Source organism: Syngnathus floridae, chromosome 11 (genome assembly GCF_059516105.1).
Source record: "Syngnathus floridae isolate MCC-2025c chromosome 11, RoL_Sflo_1.0, whole genome shotgun sequence".
In the NCBI taxonomy this organism is placed as follows: Eukaryota; Metazoa; Chordata; class Actinopteri; order Syngnathiformes; family Syngnathidae; genus Syngnathus; species Syngnathus floridae.
Window position 1 is genome coordinate 10,364,790 of NC_142423.1, and position 15,022 is coordinate 10,379,811.

Genomic DNA, 15,022 nt, shown 5'->3' on the forward strand with positions numbered 1-15,022 from the left:
TTCAACAAGTTTCAATTCTGCTCATCCATTTACAGTATTTTATTTTATTCTCAAAATACTTGGTAGAAGAGCTAATCGCTCAAAACAAGTTGATATAACAACACAAACAAACCCACAACCAAAACGTAACTTCCTTTGCGGAGGTCTCATTCAATAAAAGAAAAATGAGACAAAGCACTCAAAAGAAATCAAAAAAGACGACGAGGCGTCAAATCCATCCGTCAAAGACAGTGAGCGAGGTGAACCGTTTGGATATTTCAATAGCGAGCTTCCAGGCGCGGCTAACCGCGTGATATAAAAGCAGGAAATGGACGGTGAGCGCGCTTCTCCCCCACCCCGTGCCGCCGTCTTTACGCCTGTCGTGTTTGCATTCCTGCCTTGTACATCACAGTCAAATGGGAGTCAAATAACAAAAGGCTTTCCAATTATGTGCAGCACATTGGAGGTCGGAGATGGAATATCACAGAGGCATTGTTCCCTTTTGCTCTGTGCCCGACCTCACCTGCAATTGCCTGCACCATTTGATTTAGCTAAGGGGATTTGACCAGCAGCACTGAGATGAGATGGTGGGGTGCAGGGTGCTATTCAGATACAAGGAGAGAGATTTAATGCAGAGCCTAAAACACCTCACCTTGGCATGTCCTCCTGGGGAGTAGCTTCTACTCTTTATTCCCCCACCCTACCTTATTAGCGTCATATAGTTTTGATTCATTATTGACTGGATTCTCTTCTTTCTTGCCTCAATCAATCATTTTATTCCACATTAAACTGTTAAATGTGAGCTGAAAATGAAGTCCATTGACGATAAAACTGCACATTATTCACTGTTTGCTCTGTTTTAATAAGCTCTGTTCCATCTTGTGTGCCTTTTTAATACCCGGGGATCATGTGACTCATGGATGTCGCCTTCGTTTAGGACGGGGAAATTGCAATTCTCCAAATAATAACTTTTTGTCACTTGTGAAAACTATCGGAACAGTCTCATTGTAGTACATTGTAGTCTATGTGGGGATTTATTTTTTGGCTCTATCTTGTACTACTAAAAAGATTTTAATAAACACCGCGCCAGAGGAAAAACAACCAATCAGAGACAACCCTAACTAAAATACAAAATAAACAGACGCTACCTCTTCATTGGAGCATAAAACAAAATCTATAACAGCACATTATTTACTGTTTGAACAGTTTTCATAAGCTTCCCACGTTTTTTTTTCTTTTCAAATACACCGTGATCATGTGACTGTACACACACAAACGCACACTCCGCCTCCTCCTGGCTGCTTGACTGGAGCCATCTTGTTTAGAGTGATGGCTCACTCGTGCAGGTTCACGGCCGCTATTGTAAAATCAGCCAGCGTTTAATTGAAACAAATGACTATAATAATAGAACATTATCCCTGCAGGCACCCAGCCGTGACAGCTTTAATTAGCGGCGCGCTCGGGAGCCATCCTTCAAAAAGCGCAGTAAACACGAGCCTGCAGGCTGAGGGGTTGTGGAGAGGAAGATGTGTGTGTGTGTGTGTGTGTGTGTGTGTATGTGTGCAAGCTCCTCAAAGCTACTCGACGCTCGCCCCGAGGGCATGGCACGCTAACGACGGCGAGTCGCCGCCGCCGCCGCCTCCTCGCCCGGGTCTCTCCCTATCGCGTCTTTGCTTTATCAAGCTTTGCATGCACTAGGGGGGTCATTTACACTGAATTAATGCACCAGCCGTTTTATGAATCATACATTGGGAGCCAACGCTGCTTTCACGCAAATGCTGAGTCATGAGAAGCGCAAGAAGCATATGCTGAAGCTTAATTGGAGGCCATCTGAAGATAGATTTCGTTCTTACTGTATTGGGGGCACTCGGCATTGAATATTATGCAGGTTCTAGCCAAGTGGAATTTAATCTATGAAATAGTACGGTGGCTCAATATATATTTAGGTTGTCCGACTACCCAATAAAGAGGCGATTTTTTTTATTTGAATTGTAAATCAAGACAGATTAAATTTTGTCTTGAATCAATATCTCATTAAATAAGAAATAATGCACAATTTCAACAAATTTCTGCTTGGCTGAAAACACCAAAGCAGCCGGTCAACACGGACACATTAACAATTCATGATTTGGACCTTGTTTTTTTTTCTCCCAATCAGCTGTCGACATGTGGACAGCAGTTGAGTTCCACAGCCACAAGCGAAACAATAAAACACATCTTGCACTTTAGCTCAAACGTGCTCACATGATGTCATCCTGGCAGGCAAACAGAAATACCTCGCAAATGAGCAAAAACTGGACTGAAAAGGCAATTTAGTCCAAGTATATCTCCAGCTAGCCACACTGCTGAAATGGACCTTGACACAACAGTAGTCACAGCCAAGTCGATAACACGCCAACATTTTGTAGGAGACGGCTGGCTTTAAAGATGTGCCAGACACACAAATGCTCGTGTTTTTTTTTTTTTTTGTATTTTCTTTTTTTCTTTAAGCCTCTATTGTAATGCTGGTTGTCTCAGTGTTGTGTCTATTGTATAGTTTTAACACAGGAGGCTGATAGTCGCGGCAACGATGAATGGATTCTTTTATCACGATGTTATGTTATTATTCAAATGCATTTCATTCTTCCGCCAAGGACAACAATAAAGAAAGATTGTTTTGATTGCCATTTTGTTTGGATCAATCATGCAAAACAACATCTCCATTTTGGCATAAATTTGGATGTCAGGTTTTTTTTTTGAGTCACAAAGGAACTATTGCATATGTCTTATTTAAATTGATTCATTGATCCTATGATGTTGAATATGTCTCCAGGCGGTTGTATGCAACCATCTTTGCGGCTGAAGACTTTAGAAAGATGAGGTGGGGGGTGGGCGCTCAGGGCAATGTGACAACAAGGCAGGTAGTAATGTCATGATGTCCCTCTCGGCGACATCCTCCATGATGCTCATTACAGCTGATGTTGGAACCTCCTTAGCTTTTATTTTCTTTCCCCTATTCCTTTCTTCTGTGCCCACCAAGCCCCACCCTCGACCTGGGCGTGTCTCGGCTCACCTCACAAAAAGCGGAAAGAATTGCATGTCCCGTCTTACATGACAGTTGTGAGGAGGACGCACCAACCCTGACATGCAGACGGCAAAAAAAAAAGGGATGCTCGGATAATGAGGCTCCTCACTTCTGTGTCAAATGCACTTTAAGTTTGACACCCCCAGATATAAATGAATAAAATAAGAGTGAGCAAAGATAAGAATGAAGAGGAAGAACAAAAAAGAGGAGAAAAACGTGCATTCTAGACGCTTGTATAGAAGTGAAAGGCTGATGTGATGCATTCATGCCTTGTTTCAAAAATGTGCAGTTAGGCTATACTTGTTTTTGTTTAGTCTTCTCGGGCTAGTGCTGTGCTTTAATCAGAGGTGATTCACATTCATAGATATTAGGCTTTAAACTACAGGACGGACGTCAAGTACAAAAGTAATGCAAAGGGGGCGGGAAATCCATTGAAGACAAAAGCTTAGGCTGTGGCACTGGGATCCTCTTGTACACTACTACAACTCACCCCTATTTTTTTTTTCTTAAGGACATAATGACTATAATGCTACATTTGTCACGTTTGCAAGTGGCTGAGGACCCAAAAGCAGAATAGCGGGGTGGGGAGGAGCACACAAAAATCAATTCAAAGAGAAAAAATAGGCAAACAAGGTACTTGGGGAATAAAACCAAATAAGCAGGAATCCAAAATGACTAAAGTCTAAGCAATAAAACAAACTAGTCAAAAGATTTAAATTGAAGTAAGAAACTACAATGAACCAACAGGGACTGAACAGAAGGAGAGGACCAAATACAAACTAATGGAGGAGGCAACCAGGTCCACCTGGACAAGACACAAGCGGATTGGTTGACACAAGCAACTGGTCGACAAGCACTGGTGAACAATAAAAAACCTTAATCAGGCAGATATTTACAAAAAGGGCACAAATAAAAGGCTAATTTTGTACATTGTGACTTGACACCTTTGTTTTCAGTACCCTCAGAATGATATGACCTGAATGAATGAGTATTCACAGGCTCGGACTGGAATTGAGAGATGTTCTCTTGGCTTACATGAATCATGTTGGACCTTGTGTTCTGGTCTGGTGGCACAGTAGGGGGTGCTAGAAGCTAGAAGCAGAGGTTGGTAGCTAGTGGGCCACTTATTTCTGAGTGAGATGACATGGGCCGGCTATTCCCCGCCACCGGGGGCAGAATATTCGCGCTGATGAAAGCGGAATGAGGCGATAGGCCACAGTGCAATATGGACATGATTTCATGGCATGATAACGCCCAGCAGGGGCCCACGGCGGGTTCCAATATGAGACGCCTTGTGTGCGCCATGTATCTGCCTTATAATGCCGGCGATCTGCCGCCGCCACCGCCGCCGCATCTGTTTCTTCTTCACTTGAGTGGTGCCGTTGATCACATCTGCGGCAAGGAATGAAGATGGCGGCCCAAAAAAAAACAACAACAGGTGTGCGGTAGCTCATCTTTCGCACTGTTGTTTTTGAAATACGATGTGATGAATTATCTAAAATGAACATTTTCTTCTACGGAGATTATCCGCGATGGCCCAGATAAGTAACATTATTGCGAGTGCTTTTTTGGAGCGGCGCTTCCATATTGAAGGCCATGTTTACACATAGGTCGAAATTACACTTGGAATGGGAAGGCAATGCAAAAACTTTGCTTTGGCTAATTTAATACAGACTCTTTAGAATTTCCGATTAAAATGGTTGAAGTCAAGGCCCATATCCTCTGATTGCCTCAAGACATTAATTGTCTTTTATAAGAGGAAAAAAGATGAGCTGCCAACCTAAGCGGCAATAAATATCCCTTTAAAATGATGAGAATGGAAAATAACCGCTATTTCTTAATGTACAACTACAGTTTCATATCACATTGCCGCGAAGAAGAAGAAGGAAAAAAAAATAAGCCACTTTCTCCCAGGAGATGAGAAAAGAATTGAATTCTTCCTTATCGGTCATCTATTTTTCCACAGAATGCTATTACTCGCTGCCTGCCGTCGCTAGGCAACAGGACATATTAATAGGAGCCTTTTATTAGCCAGGCTTTACCAGCGCAGTACTAAAATGAGGAAGTGGAAAACATGAATGTGTTACATAAAGCCAAGGAACCTTTCTTGGTTTGTATAATTTCGGTGTTTGGCCACTCAAGATTCATATATGGGGGTCAGACATGTATAAATAAATAATATTTAGAACTGTGTAGAACATAATTAATGTCATACAATATAATCAATAATAAAATACATATAGGGATGCAAAAATGATATCTCATCTAAGCTCGGTCCTAAATATCTGGTCTAATTTAATGTTTGGATTATTTAAAATTATCATGAATGATATAATAAAATTGTATCTGATTTTGTAATAGTTTTATATACTGCACAATAATGCAATAATGTTTAGTTGAACCCCACATATTGAATGTTTTTTGCAGAATTATTGTGGGGGCATTTGCAATCATAGTATGAAAAGTATTCACATATGAGGATTTAACTCTTTCACTGCCATTGGCGGATATAGATCAATTTCAACTGGGATGGAAGTGAATGAGTTAACATTGGTATAATTAATAAAGTTCCACTCTGTCGCTGAGACTCAGTGAACTGTTGAGAAAGTTCCAGACGTTCACCGTCTTTTTTTTTTTGCACACGCTCTCTAATCCCTTCCACCAAATGACTTTAAAGAATCATTTTTTTGCCCTTTCTCATTGGAAAGGAGGGGAAAAAAAGTCCAGAAGAAAGAGAAGATTAATAAAGCAAAGTCCAATATTGTACTTTGAAATTGGAAAAGTGATGTGCGATTCTCCTTTTCAGCTTCTTTTTAAATGCACCATTTTTCTTGTTTGCAAAAACATTGACAGTGAAGGGAAAATGCTTTAAAACCTCTGCCCATTTTTTTCCTCAATAATTCACAGCAGTTTGACTGTGACAAGTTCACTTGACATTGCAGCTCAAATTTCATTTGCGTCGGCTCAGCTGAGCCGCCAACACCTGCCAGGAGCACTTCATTGCTCACCAGGAAAAACAAAGCCATTGTGAAGAAGAACAAGGACAAGAAGAAAAAGGAATAAAGGAGCGCACAGGTCAAGTTAATGCGACAATTATGACGGGAATAATATGATAAGTGATCTCTGGCACTGAACCATACCTCACATTGAAACAAAGACATTAATTGTAGCCATCCATCCATCCATTTTGTGAACTGCATGCTGGTGCCTATCCCAGCCCTCTTCGGGCCCTGAATTGTTTGCCAGCCAAAAGCAGGGCACATATAGACAAACACCCAATTACACCAACGGACAATTTGGAGTGGTCAAGGCTGGAGGCTGGAGCCGGAATCGAACCCACAAACTCCAAACTGTGATGCGGATGTGCAAACCGATGCTAAACCGTGCTGCACTGTTATCATGAGTCAAATAAAATAAATAAAATATTTATCTAAAAATATTACAATTTTTCAGCAGCGTAAAATTATTTCGAGACTTCAGACCAATCTTAAAAATCCTACTTATAAGTGTAAATATTTCGATTAATATAAAACATTTTAAAGCCAATTAAGACATCGCTTTAAGATTCATGAATGGAACCCTGGCCTTTCTTCTCCTGTCAAACACAAGACTTGTTCTCCTTTCATTGTAACAATGCTTGCCTGTTACTTATTCTGGACTTGTGGAGGAGCAGCTGCTGTTTATCCGCTACGTTAGCCAGCTAGTCGGCCACGGAGCAGCTTTTGCACATGGGGGAAGATCCAACGACATCAACGAATGTTATTGCAACGGGTTGGCTGGTAGAGTCCAAATGTCAGGCAATCCACAAACTGTGGTACTTAGAGACTCACTTGCAAATTCCAAGTTCATCTACCGTGCACTTTGTGTCTGTTTACGCACTGTTTTTGAACAAATGGCAACAGTTTCTAACAAATAAGGCTAAACTGGAACGCTTGTCATCTCTGTATGAGGTCAAATAAACACTTGCTAGCTCGACTACACCGTGCAGACTTCATCTGCTAATTTGTTGCGGGTTATGCCTGGACGTCTCTCGGTACGATTGTAAATTCATCATTTGCTCCGCATTCAAACGAGCACACTGGAGGCACTTTGACGAGGGCTAATATCTCATGCGCCATTGAGCAAAAGAGGCCGAGGTCATTTGAATTTCAGCGGGGTCTTTCTCAATCACGTATAATAGAAAATAAAGTGCAGATGGTAGCAAGCACAATTGTGAGGTTATGCACCATCATCCCACATGAAGAAGTATATTGGTCGTGTTTTTGTTGTTGCTGACAAAGTCCAGAATAAGAGGCAAAAAAACAAGACAGCTCGGTGAGTCGGGCAGAGATGAGCATCTTCGCCTGGTTGCTTTGATAAGATCAGTGCAACCTTAGCATAGGTATTAAATGTCTAATGTGTTTTGGAATCTGGAGATGCAATGACAGTGGGGCATGGATAGAACGGCCTCGTCGAGTGCAGTCACAGAGAAGGAGCACTAAATGAAGGTATGTTTTTGTTGTTTGTTTTTGTTCTTGAGAGTCAGCTGTGTGTCATCTGTCTGGCCATGATAACAACATTGATGTTCTGAAGCCTTTGATCCAAGGGTAACCTACACAGATGGAACAACAAGGGTTCAAGGGCAGACTCTTGAGGGACCTCACATTCAACCAGATTCAGAACTCCCAATGGTTTCTCATTTTTCCCCAGTTTTGTAGTTTTTCTTTGCCCTCCTTGGGGTCAATGTTATTAATATTTGTCAACTGTAGGCATGTGAAGCCCTTTGTGCCGTTGTCACGGCAACCATGGATCATCCTTTTCTACCTCTTGTGTTAGCTCCTTGGCTAATGTTACACTTCAGAGTCATGTGTGATGTTTCACCATGAACTCCGTTGGGCAGCTATCCGATACACATCACATTTTTCTCCATATTAGGAAGAAACTTTCTGATATGAGATATCAGATTCCATCCCATCAACGTATATCCAAATAGTACCCCTTGAGAGTAAAAAAATGCAAGTGTGTCATGAACCATGGAGTATAAATCCAGCTAGAGAAACTCCATCTAAACTCTGTTTTCAGCAAACTAAACATGCACTGCCTCTTTTGTCCATAATAGCTCCCTAAATATCACCACACTAGGTCTCCACTCATTTCTCTGCATAATTAGCCCATTTACTTGATGCTTTTATGCGAGCACCTGCGACCAAACACTCTCATCGCCCTTGTCCACACACCGTACCGAGCGAGCTCAATGTTATTTCACTCGAGTGAATTACTTCTAAAATACACAATGATGAAACCCAGCATAGGCTTGCTCATTTAGAATAAGAGTCACCTCTTTGCAATTTCTTCTTTCTTCCATCTTAACTCTCTCCATCCAAGTCTATTGCACTCCTCTTTTCATTGCCCAGCTCACGTATTGAATCTGCCTGATGAAAACAGATCTCACTGCAGCAGCACAATAGAATGGCTGATGCAGGAAAGATGAACCCTAATGGATTTTTTTCAACATGCTCAAGATTGAATATAAGCCCCTGACCTCCAGATGTAGTGGATCCATTTCAACAACAGAGATATTGTTTATAGTGTGCACACATAGCCACATACACATGCAGGGGCGCACAGCGGCGACTCCCTCTACAAAATGAAATCATCTCATCTCGAAGAGTCCAAAATTAAGAATTAACCCTCTTTACTGTCCGCCCAGGTATTCGTATCGACGGCCTCTCGCGTTTGAACTCGGGCGTTTGCTTAATGACTCCGGTCGACAGAGTGTGTCAAGGTGAGGCAGAGATTTAATAGAAATTCCTTCTCTGCACAAATGAACCTTGCTCCGTTACGCTTTGGTAGCTTTGCCAGGCAGAAAACTATTTGATTTAGACCTTTCTGATTTTCAGCAGCGGAGCTTGACAGAGCAAAAAAAAAAAGAAAATGCGTGCACTGAGGAAACGTCGAGAAGCTATTTAAAGTATCTAAATTGCTGTCTGCTTCACCTCCTTTCATTTGGAATAATCTATCTCTAAAAATGGCAAACAAGTGATGGTTATCACCGGATATGAAAACGACAAATCTCCATGTCCAGTAAATACATTGAAACTAAAGATTGTACGTTGCCAGCAAATCAAGTATTGCATCTATACACTTCTGATTACAGCTGTGATTTGTCCATGCACAATGATGACAATCTAAACTTTTTGCAAATATATTTTATGGTGTTCTTTCTGTAGTTCTTTGTCTCAGACCATTCTGGATGTTTCAAATTTATCAACGATCCGACAAAATTTCCTGGATGAATTTCTTTTTAAGGATCTGTGGAAATGGATGAAATTATTTTGTACGCTTACAACAAAAAAGGTATATTTCCTGTGTCTTTCCAGGCTGAGACCTTTTTGTTCATCAACTTATGATGGATAATTCTCCAAAAGTTCATGTCGCTCAGCGAATATGGCTTAGGGGGCGGAATTTTGGAGTGAAGTTAGACATTTTGTCTTTCATGGCAAGTCATCATACTTGGAACTTTGACAGTTTGAAGGTAGAAATGTCCAAATGACCCTAAAATGACCGTTGCAAACCAAAATGGCAGACATAGCATTTCTATTCAGCAATGGTGCCTTAAGACTTTTTATTCATCTATCCATGATAGACATGCATACCCAATTTCATGTCACTTATGAAAGTAGCTCCTGGGCCTGGATTAAAAAAAAAAATAATAAAATCCAGTGGGTGCTACGGAACCAGTTTTGGTTGTTATTTGTACAACATAAACGCAATCTTCATGAAATGGACCGTTAGCCTAAATTCCTGAACTATGTGTTTCTAAAAAAAAATACCCTGACTGTTAAAGCACTGCCTCTGTGGCAAAGGTCAAATGTAAATTGTGTATGAGGATAAATGATACAAATCCAATTCCTCCGGGTGGTGGTGGAAGATGTTTATCGATATTCCACATAATCTACAGCAGGGGTCCCCAAACCCCGGTCTGAGAAACAAGCTCAGAGCTCCCACGAATTCAACGTAATGGTGAGTTTTATTTTCGTCTTGTTTATACTTGTTTTTATGCCAGTCGTACCATTTTATTTCATCGTATTTATATATTTATTATAAATGTATTATTTATTTATATCCGCGAAAATATTTCTGACACAATACGCTGGCCAGCATCTTTAAGCCGATAAATTGATGGCCAAGGCTCTGAATCAATTGTCATCATATTCAATTGTTGTTTTTAGTGCTCGCCATCGGGAATTGCCGGTTTGTACTCACCGAGTGCATTTGGCCAGAGACCAGCTGGCCGTCTTGCGCCAGCATGTTGGACATCATCAAGGTGGGCAGCTCCGGGTAGGAATAAGGGTTGATGAGGCCATTGTGCGACAGCGAGTGACAGAGGTAGCCTGTGGAGTCGTGCTCCATCAGGTGAAGGAGGGGAGGTTCCGGGTGGTTAGGTGGAGTGATGGGTGGGATCTCGTAGTCTTCGTCGCCGGCTCCGTTGCCGCCGGCCGTTCCGCCACCGCTGCCACCGTTGCCTCCTCCGCCGCCACCGCCGCCTCCTGCTCCTCCGCCGTTGCTGCCGCTACCGCCGCCAGTCTGAGCTGTGTAGTTCTGAGGAAGACACAGACATGTTTGGACGAGGAGCGGTTTTCACCCTGGTCTGTCCACCAGAGTCTCAGTAAGATCTAATTGGAGGAGAAGTTGGATCTACCCTGGACTGGTCACTCATCAATCGCAGGGCAATAGAGTAGACCATTCATATTTGTGCCTGTAGACAATTTAGAGTCTTCATGAACAAGAAAGTTTTGGGAGTGTAAGAAGAAGCTGGAGCACTGTTAAAGCTGGAGATGAGATACAAACCCCAAATCCTTAACCTAAATTGAAAAGCAGACTTGCTTGAATGGAAACCATTCTTAAATGGAAATGTGACTTTAAAAGATTCCTATTTTTGAATGTTTCATGTTTTTACGCAAAGGTATGAAAATAAAGCCGGTTTCATCTGTTTTCAGTTAAGAAAAGTATAAACGGCACCTCAAGCTATGACCCTTATGCATATTCTCCCAAATGGACTCCAGACACCAGAAACTCGTACCAAAAGTAATGTGCAAGAAAAAAAACAAGGAAAAAAAACCCGAACACACTCACTAAAATAAAAAATAAAAAAATGACACTAATGAAGATTTGCTGCTAAATATCAAAACATAAGCACATGTGCGCTGTGATTGTTTTTCAAGTAGATCAGGGGGGAAAACAAATCACTGTTAGCGATAAGATAATTGCTGATGATAATCTTTGAGAGAAATCTAATCAGGCGTTTGCTAACTTTGATCAGAAGCGGGGAAAAGAACTCAAATTCACTCAGATTGTCAGTATGTCAACAATTTGTGCTTTCCGCAGGCTTTTGTGACCCCATCCACCTTCACCTGAGACGGTGACACTTCTCCAAAACCTTTACTAATGCTTTCAATTCATATTTTCTTTCATGTAATTTGTCGCAAAACAAAACAAAGCGCCAAAAAACCCAAAACATACTTGAACGCTAACACGGCGTGTCCAATCAGCTCCACAAAGACACCCAGAGAGAAAAAATAGCCAGGGGAGTCAACAGGGAGCGAAAAAGCAATCTTCAGCTGAAACGACTCCCATTGTAATGACTGTGTCAAATTAATCATCACAAATAATATTCCGGTGTCAGCCATTCAAGGGTTTTTTAATAGAATTTTTATGATTCACGTCATGCGGCATACATCAAACAGTCAGTCCGGCAACATTTCTCAAATCAATTCAATATCATCTTTGTGTAGGCTGTCATGCTCAGCGGCAGAGTGGTCATTTATCTCGGTGGCAGATACTTTTGGAGGAGAAAAAGAAGATGGCTGAGAGAGAGAGAGAGAGAGAGACCGTGAGCGAGAAAGAGAGAGAGAGAGAGAGAGAGAGAGAGAGAGAGAGAGAGAGAATGTTGTGTTGTCATTTTTCTTCAAGGTGAACGCATTGTTTGCCCGGTTCAACTTTTCCACTGTACTTTGAAATTTCATACACATTTAAAATACAATAAATATGTCAAACCTAACTATAGTTTAAATTTTAAATGTTCCATATTTTACAAACCTACATAGTACAATCTCTCAATATATAACATTACCGTATAATATGAATTCATAGGCTAATAAAAGCTTAAAAAAAATTATACAACATCCAATACTGTACTCAAACAAGAAGGGAAAAAAAATGGCCATCGTTGGCCGTCTAATAAAAATCCACGTGCAAGCAGCCAATAGAACAGCTGCATCATTTTACACACACACGAGAGAGAATGTTGTAGCTTTCAGCAGAATTGAAATCCATTTAAAATCCTTTGAGCCAGGCTTTTAATTGGACATTTCATCCTCTTCCCTTACACTTAATGAGAAAGAAACAAGGTGATCACTTGCAGTCTCTACATAGGCTGACATGAGTTTTCAGCCTCCGTCCTTTGAAGACAGATGTTTTTGTGTGTGTGTGCAAACCTTTAGGGATCACTTGTGTTATTGTTTGGTCTAATGGATGAGAAAAGCAACATTTCCTGAGATTCAATGTCCCTCATAATTGTTGGAAGGAAATGGGATTGTCCGCTGTAAACATCCAAGCCATTGTGCGTGTCCCTCACCATTGTGCTCCAACGGGTGCCATCTTTGAGTGATCATGGAGTGTGTTCACCTACATTTTTTGTTTGCCGTTTTTCCAAGTGTATATCCATGAAAGCAATGATAGTTTCCTGCTTGCAAAGTCTCAACCGTTGGACTCGATGATAAAATGTAAATATGCCAAAGACATCCCCAGTAGGATTGTGGCTTGATAAATCATTCATACATCTCCATTGTGCATGCATGTGTTTTTTGCATGTGAAATCACACACTGTGCTGTACTGTACTGTACTGTACTGTACTCTGAATATTATTATTTTTATTTTGCAAAGGTAATTATAATAAATGGAATCAAATAAAAATCACCATATTGGTGGAATGACTTGATTCAAGACTTTGGTCAATGTCTGTTTCTAGGTAGGTTACCTATAAAACATAAACGTAAGGAAACAAAAAACAAACAAAAAAAGGAATAAAACAAAATGACATTTATATTAAAAAAAAAATCTGTATTGCAAATTGAGTACCCCACCATAAAATACGCTTTCCCACAGACACAATGAAAGTATATAATCAATTTTTACGACATCGTTAGCTTCTATATGATATGGGTTATTATTTGACTGGGGAATAGGGAACTTGGCTTCCATGGTGGGAGCTGCAGTAACATTTTAATTAAGCGCCGCGTCTCTGGACCGTAACAGTTGCATTGCAGCGCACCTTCCGTCGGAGGGAAACAGATGAAGAGACAGTTGGCGTGGGACAGAGCAAGGAAATATCATTGATTGGGGAGCGCTCCAGCTTGTCGTTTTATTTTGGCACTCATCTAATCCTCCCTCTGTAGCCTTTCCTGCGCAGTCAAGGCCTTCTGGAGATGATATTGACTGTGGCTAATGGCTCATTAGGTGCACTTTTTTTTCTTATTAGATTATTGTTAGAACACTTGCACGTATCGGCATCCAGGACAAAACCAGATTATAACGTCTAATAATTCCATCAAGCTATATTTACGGTGATAATAGATGAAGATCAAGCTGAAAATAGATTTACATGTCGAAACAAGCAAAAGCGTCTTGAACTGGATGGATGGATGGATGGATGGATGGATGGATGGATGGATGGATGGATGGATGGATGGATGGATGGATGGATGGATGGATGGATGGATGGATGGATGGATGGATGGATGGATGGATGGATGGATGGATGGATGGATGGATGGATGGATGGATGGATGGATGGATGGATGGATGGATGGATGGATGGATGGATGGATGGATGGATGGAAAAAAGGAGAAAAGATGAAACTAAAGCTAAATAATAATGTTTATTATTTGATAAGGCTTCTCTGGTAACCTAGACACATGTTGGGTAATCGCCCTGGCTTGGCTTCCGCTCGGCCGCATGCCACTTTGAATTAGTTGCTGGCGGAGCGAGAGATGACCCGCCCTCATCTTTTTGCAACATGCATTAGTACGCCACTCAGAGCCTGGTACCGCCCGAGGTTAAACACAAATTATATCATTTCTGTCATCCAATCAAATCACACCCGTCCCGCTCTGACTCGCTGGACGCATAATGAAATATGACATGGCGCAAATGCAGTTGACGCTAATCGGCCTTGACGCGCCATCAGACGGTGGTGACCCCGTGAACCCCGTCTGGCAAGTGAGACAAGCGGTGGGAACAGGATACGACGTAGCGAAGACAGAAAGGAAACAGAAAAGATGCAAAGTATCGGTTGCGGCGGGTATATGAAATTAAAAAGGTTTCTGTTTTGTTGTCGGAATCTTAAGTCACTAGATAACAGTATAATTTACCCAAGTTTGTCTTTCTCTATTTCTTTTTAAGCAAAAAGGTGAACGTGGACATCTGCATACTTTTGCACCATTATTGCCTTCCATGCTCCGTTTTATGAAACCACTCATCATGTCTTCTGTGGTCAGCGTTGGCGAGATAGCGCCATTACCGTGTAGATCAGGCACCAAGCGGGACAAGCAAGGTATAGGGTAGCTGTAAGCAGATGCCTGGCACTCATCAGCCTTTGCTGTACTCCTGCCAAAATGTTCTTTGTAGTGCCTCTGACATGATCGCGTGGCACAAGATCAGCTCTGGTTTTAATTAAGCCCAACTTGACAGCGAACAGAGATGGATGGTGTTGTAGAATGGGCCTCTCTGTGTTCCATGTAAAGTGGGACTCGAGCAACACTATAAACAAGACCATTTGTAAATAAACGGCGGGAAAAAAGATGAGATAAAGAGTGCCCGACTTTGTCTGCTTGCCTCTTTGGAAGCTTGCAGTGTAGCGTCAGAGGTAATGGCAGCATGAGTGGCGTTTGAAGTGTAATTCAGCAGTGTGACCAAGCCTTTCAATAGGCAGAAAAGT

The 15,022-nt window shown here is 41.5% G+C and overlaps 1 protein-coding gene across 4 annotated transcripts in view; it reads right to left on the reverse strand.

Moving 5' to 3' along the window:
* The window catches only part of tox2 (TOX high mobility group box family member 2), a 63,312-nt gene that overhangs the window by 12,794 nt on the left and 35,496 nt on the right, over positions 1-15,022 (reverse strand). For all 4 annotated transcript variants that reach the window (XM_088390315.1, XM_088390312.1, XM_088390313.1 and 1 more), the window contains one exon: positions 10,289-10,624. In XM_088390315.1, coding sequence (XP_088246441.1) covers positions 10,289-10,624 — 336 coding nt within the window. The remainder of the gene's footprint in view (positions 1-10,288; positions 10,625-15,022) is intronic.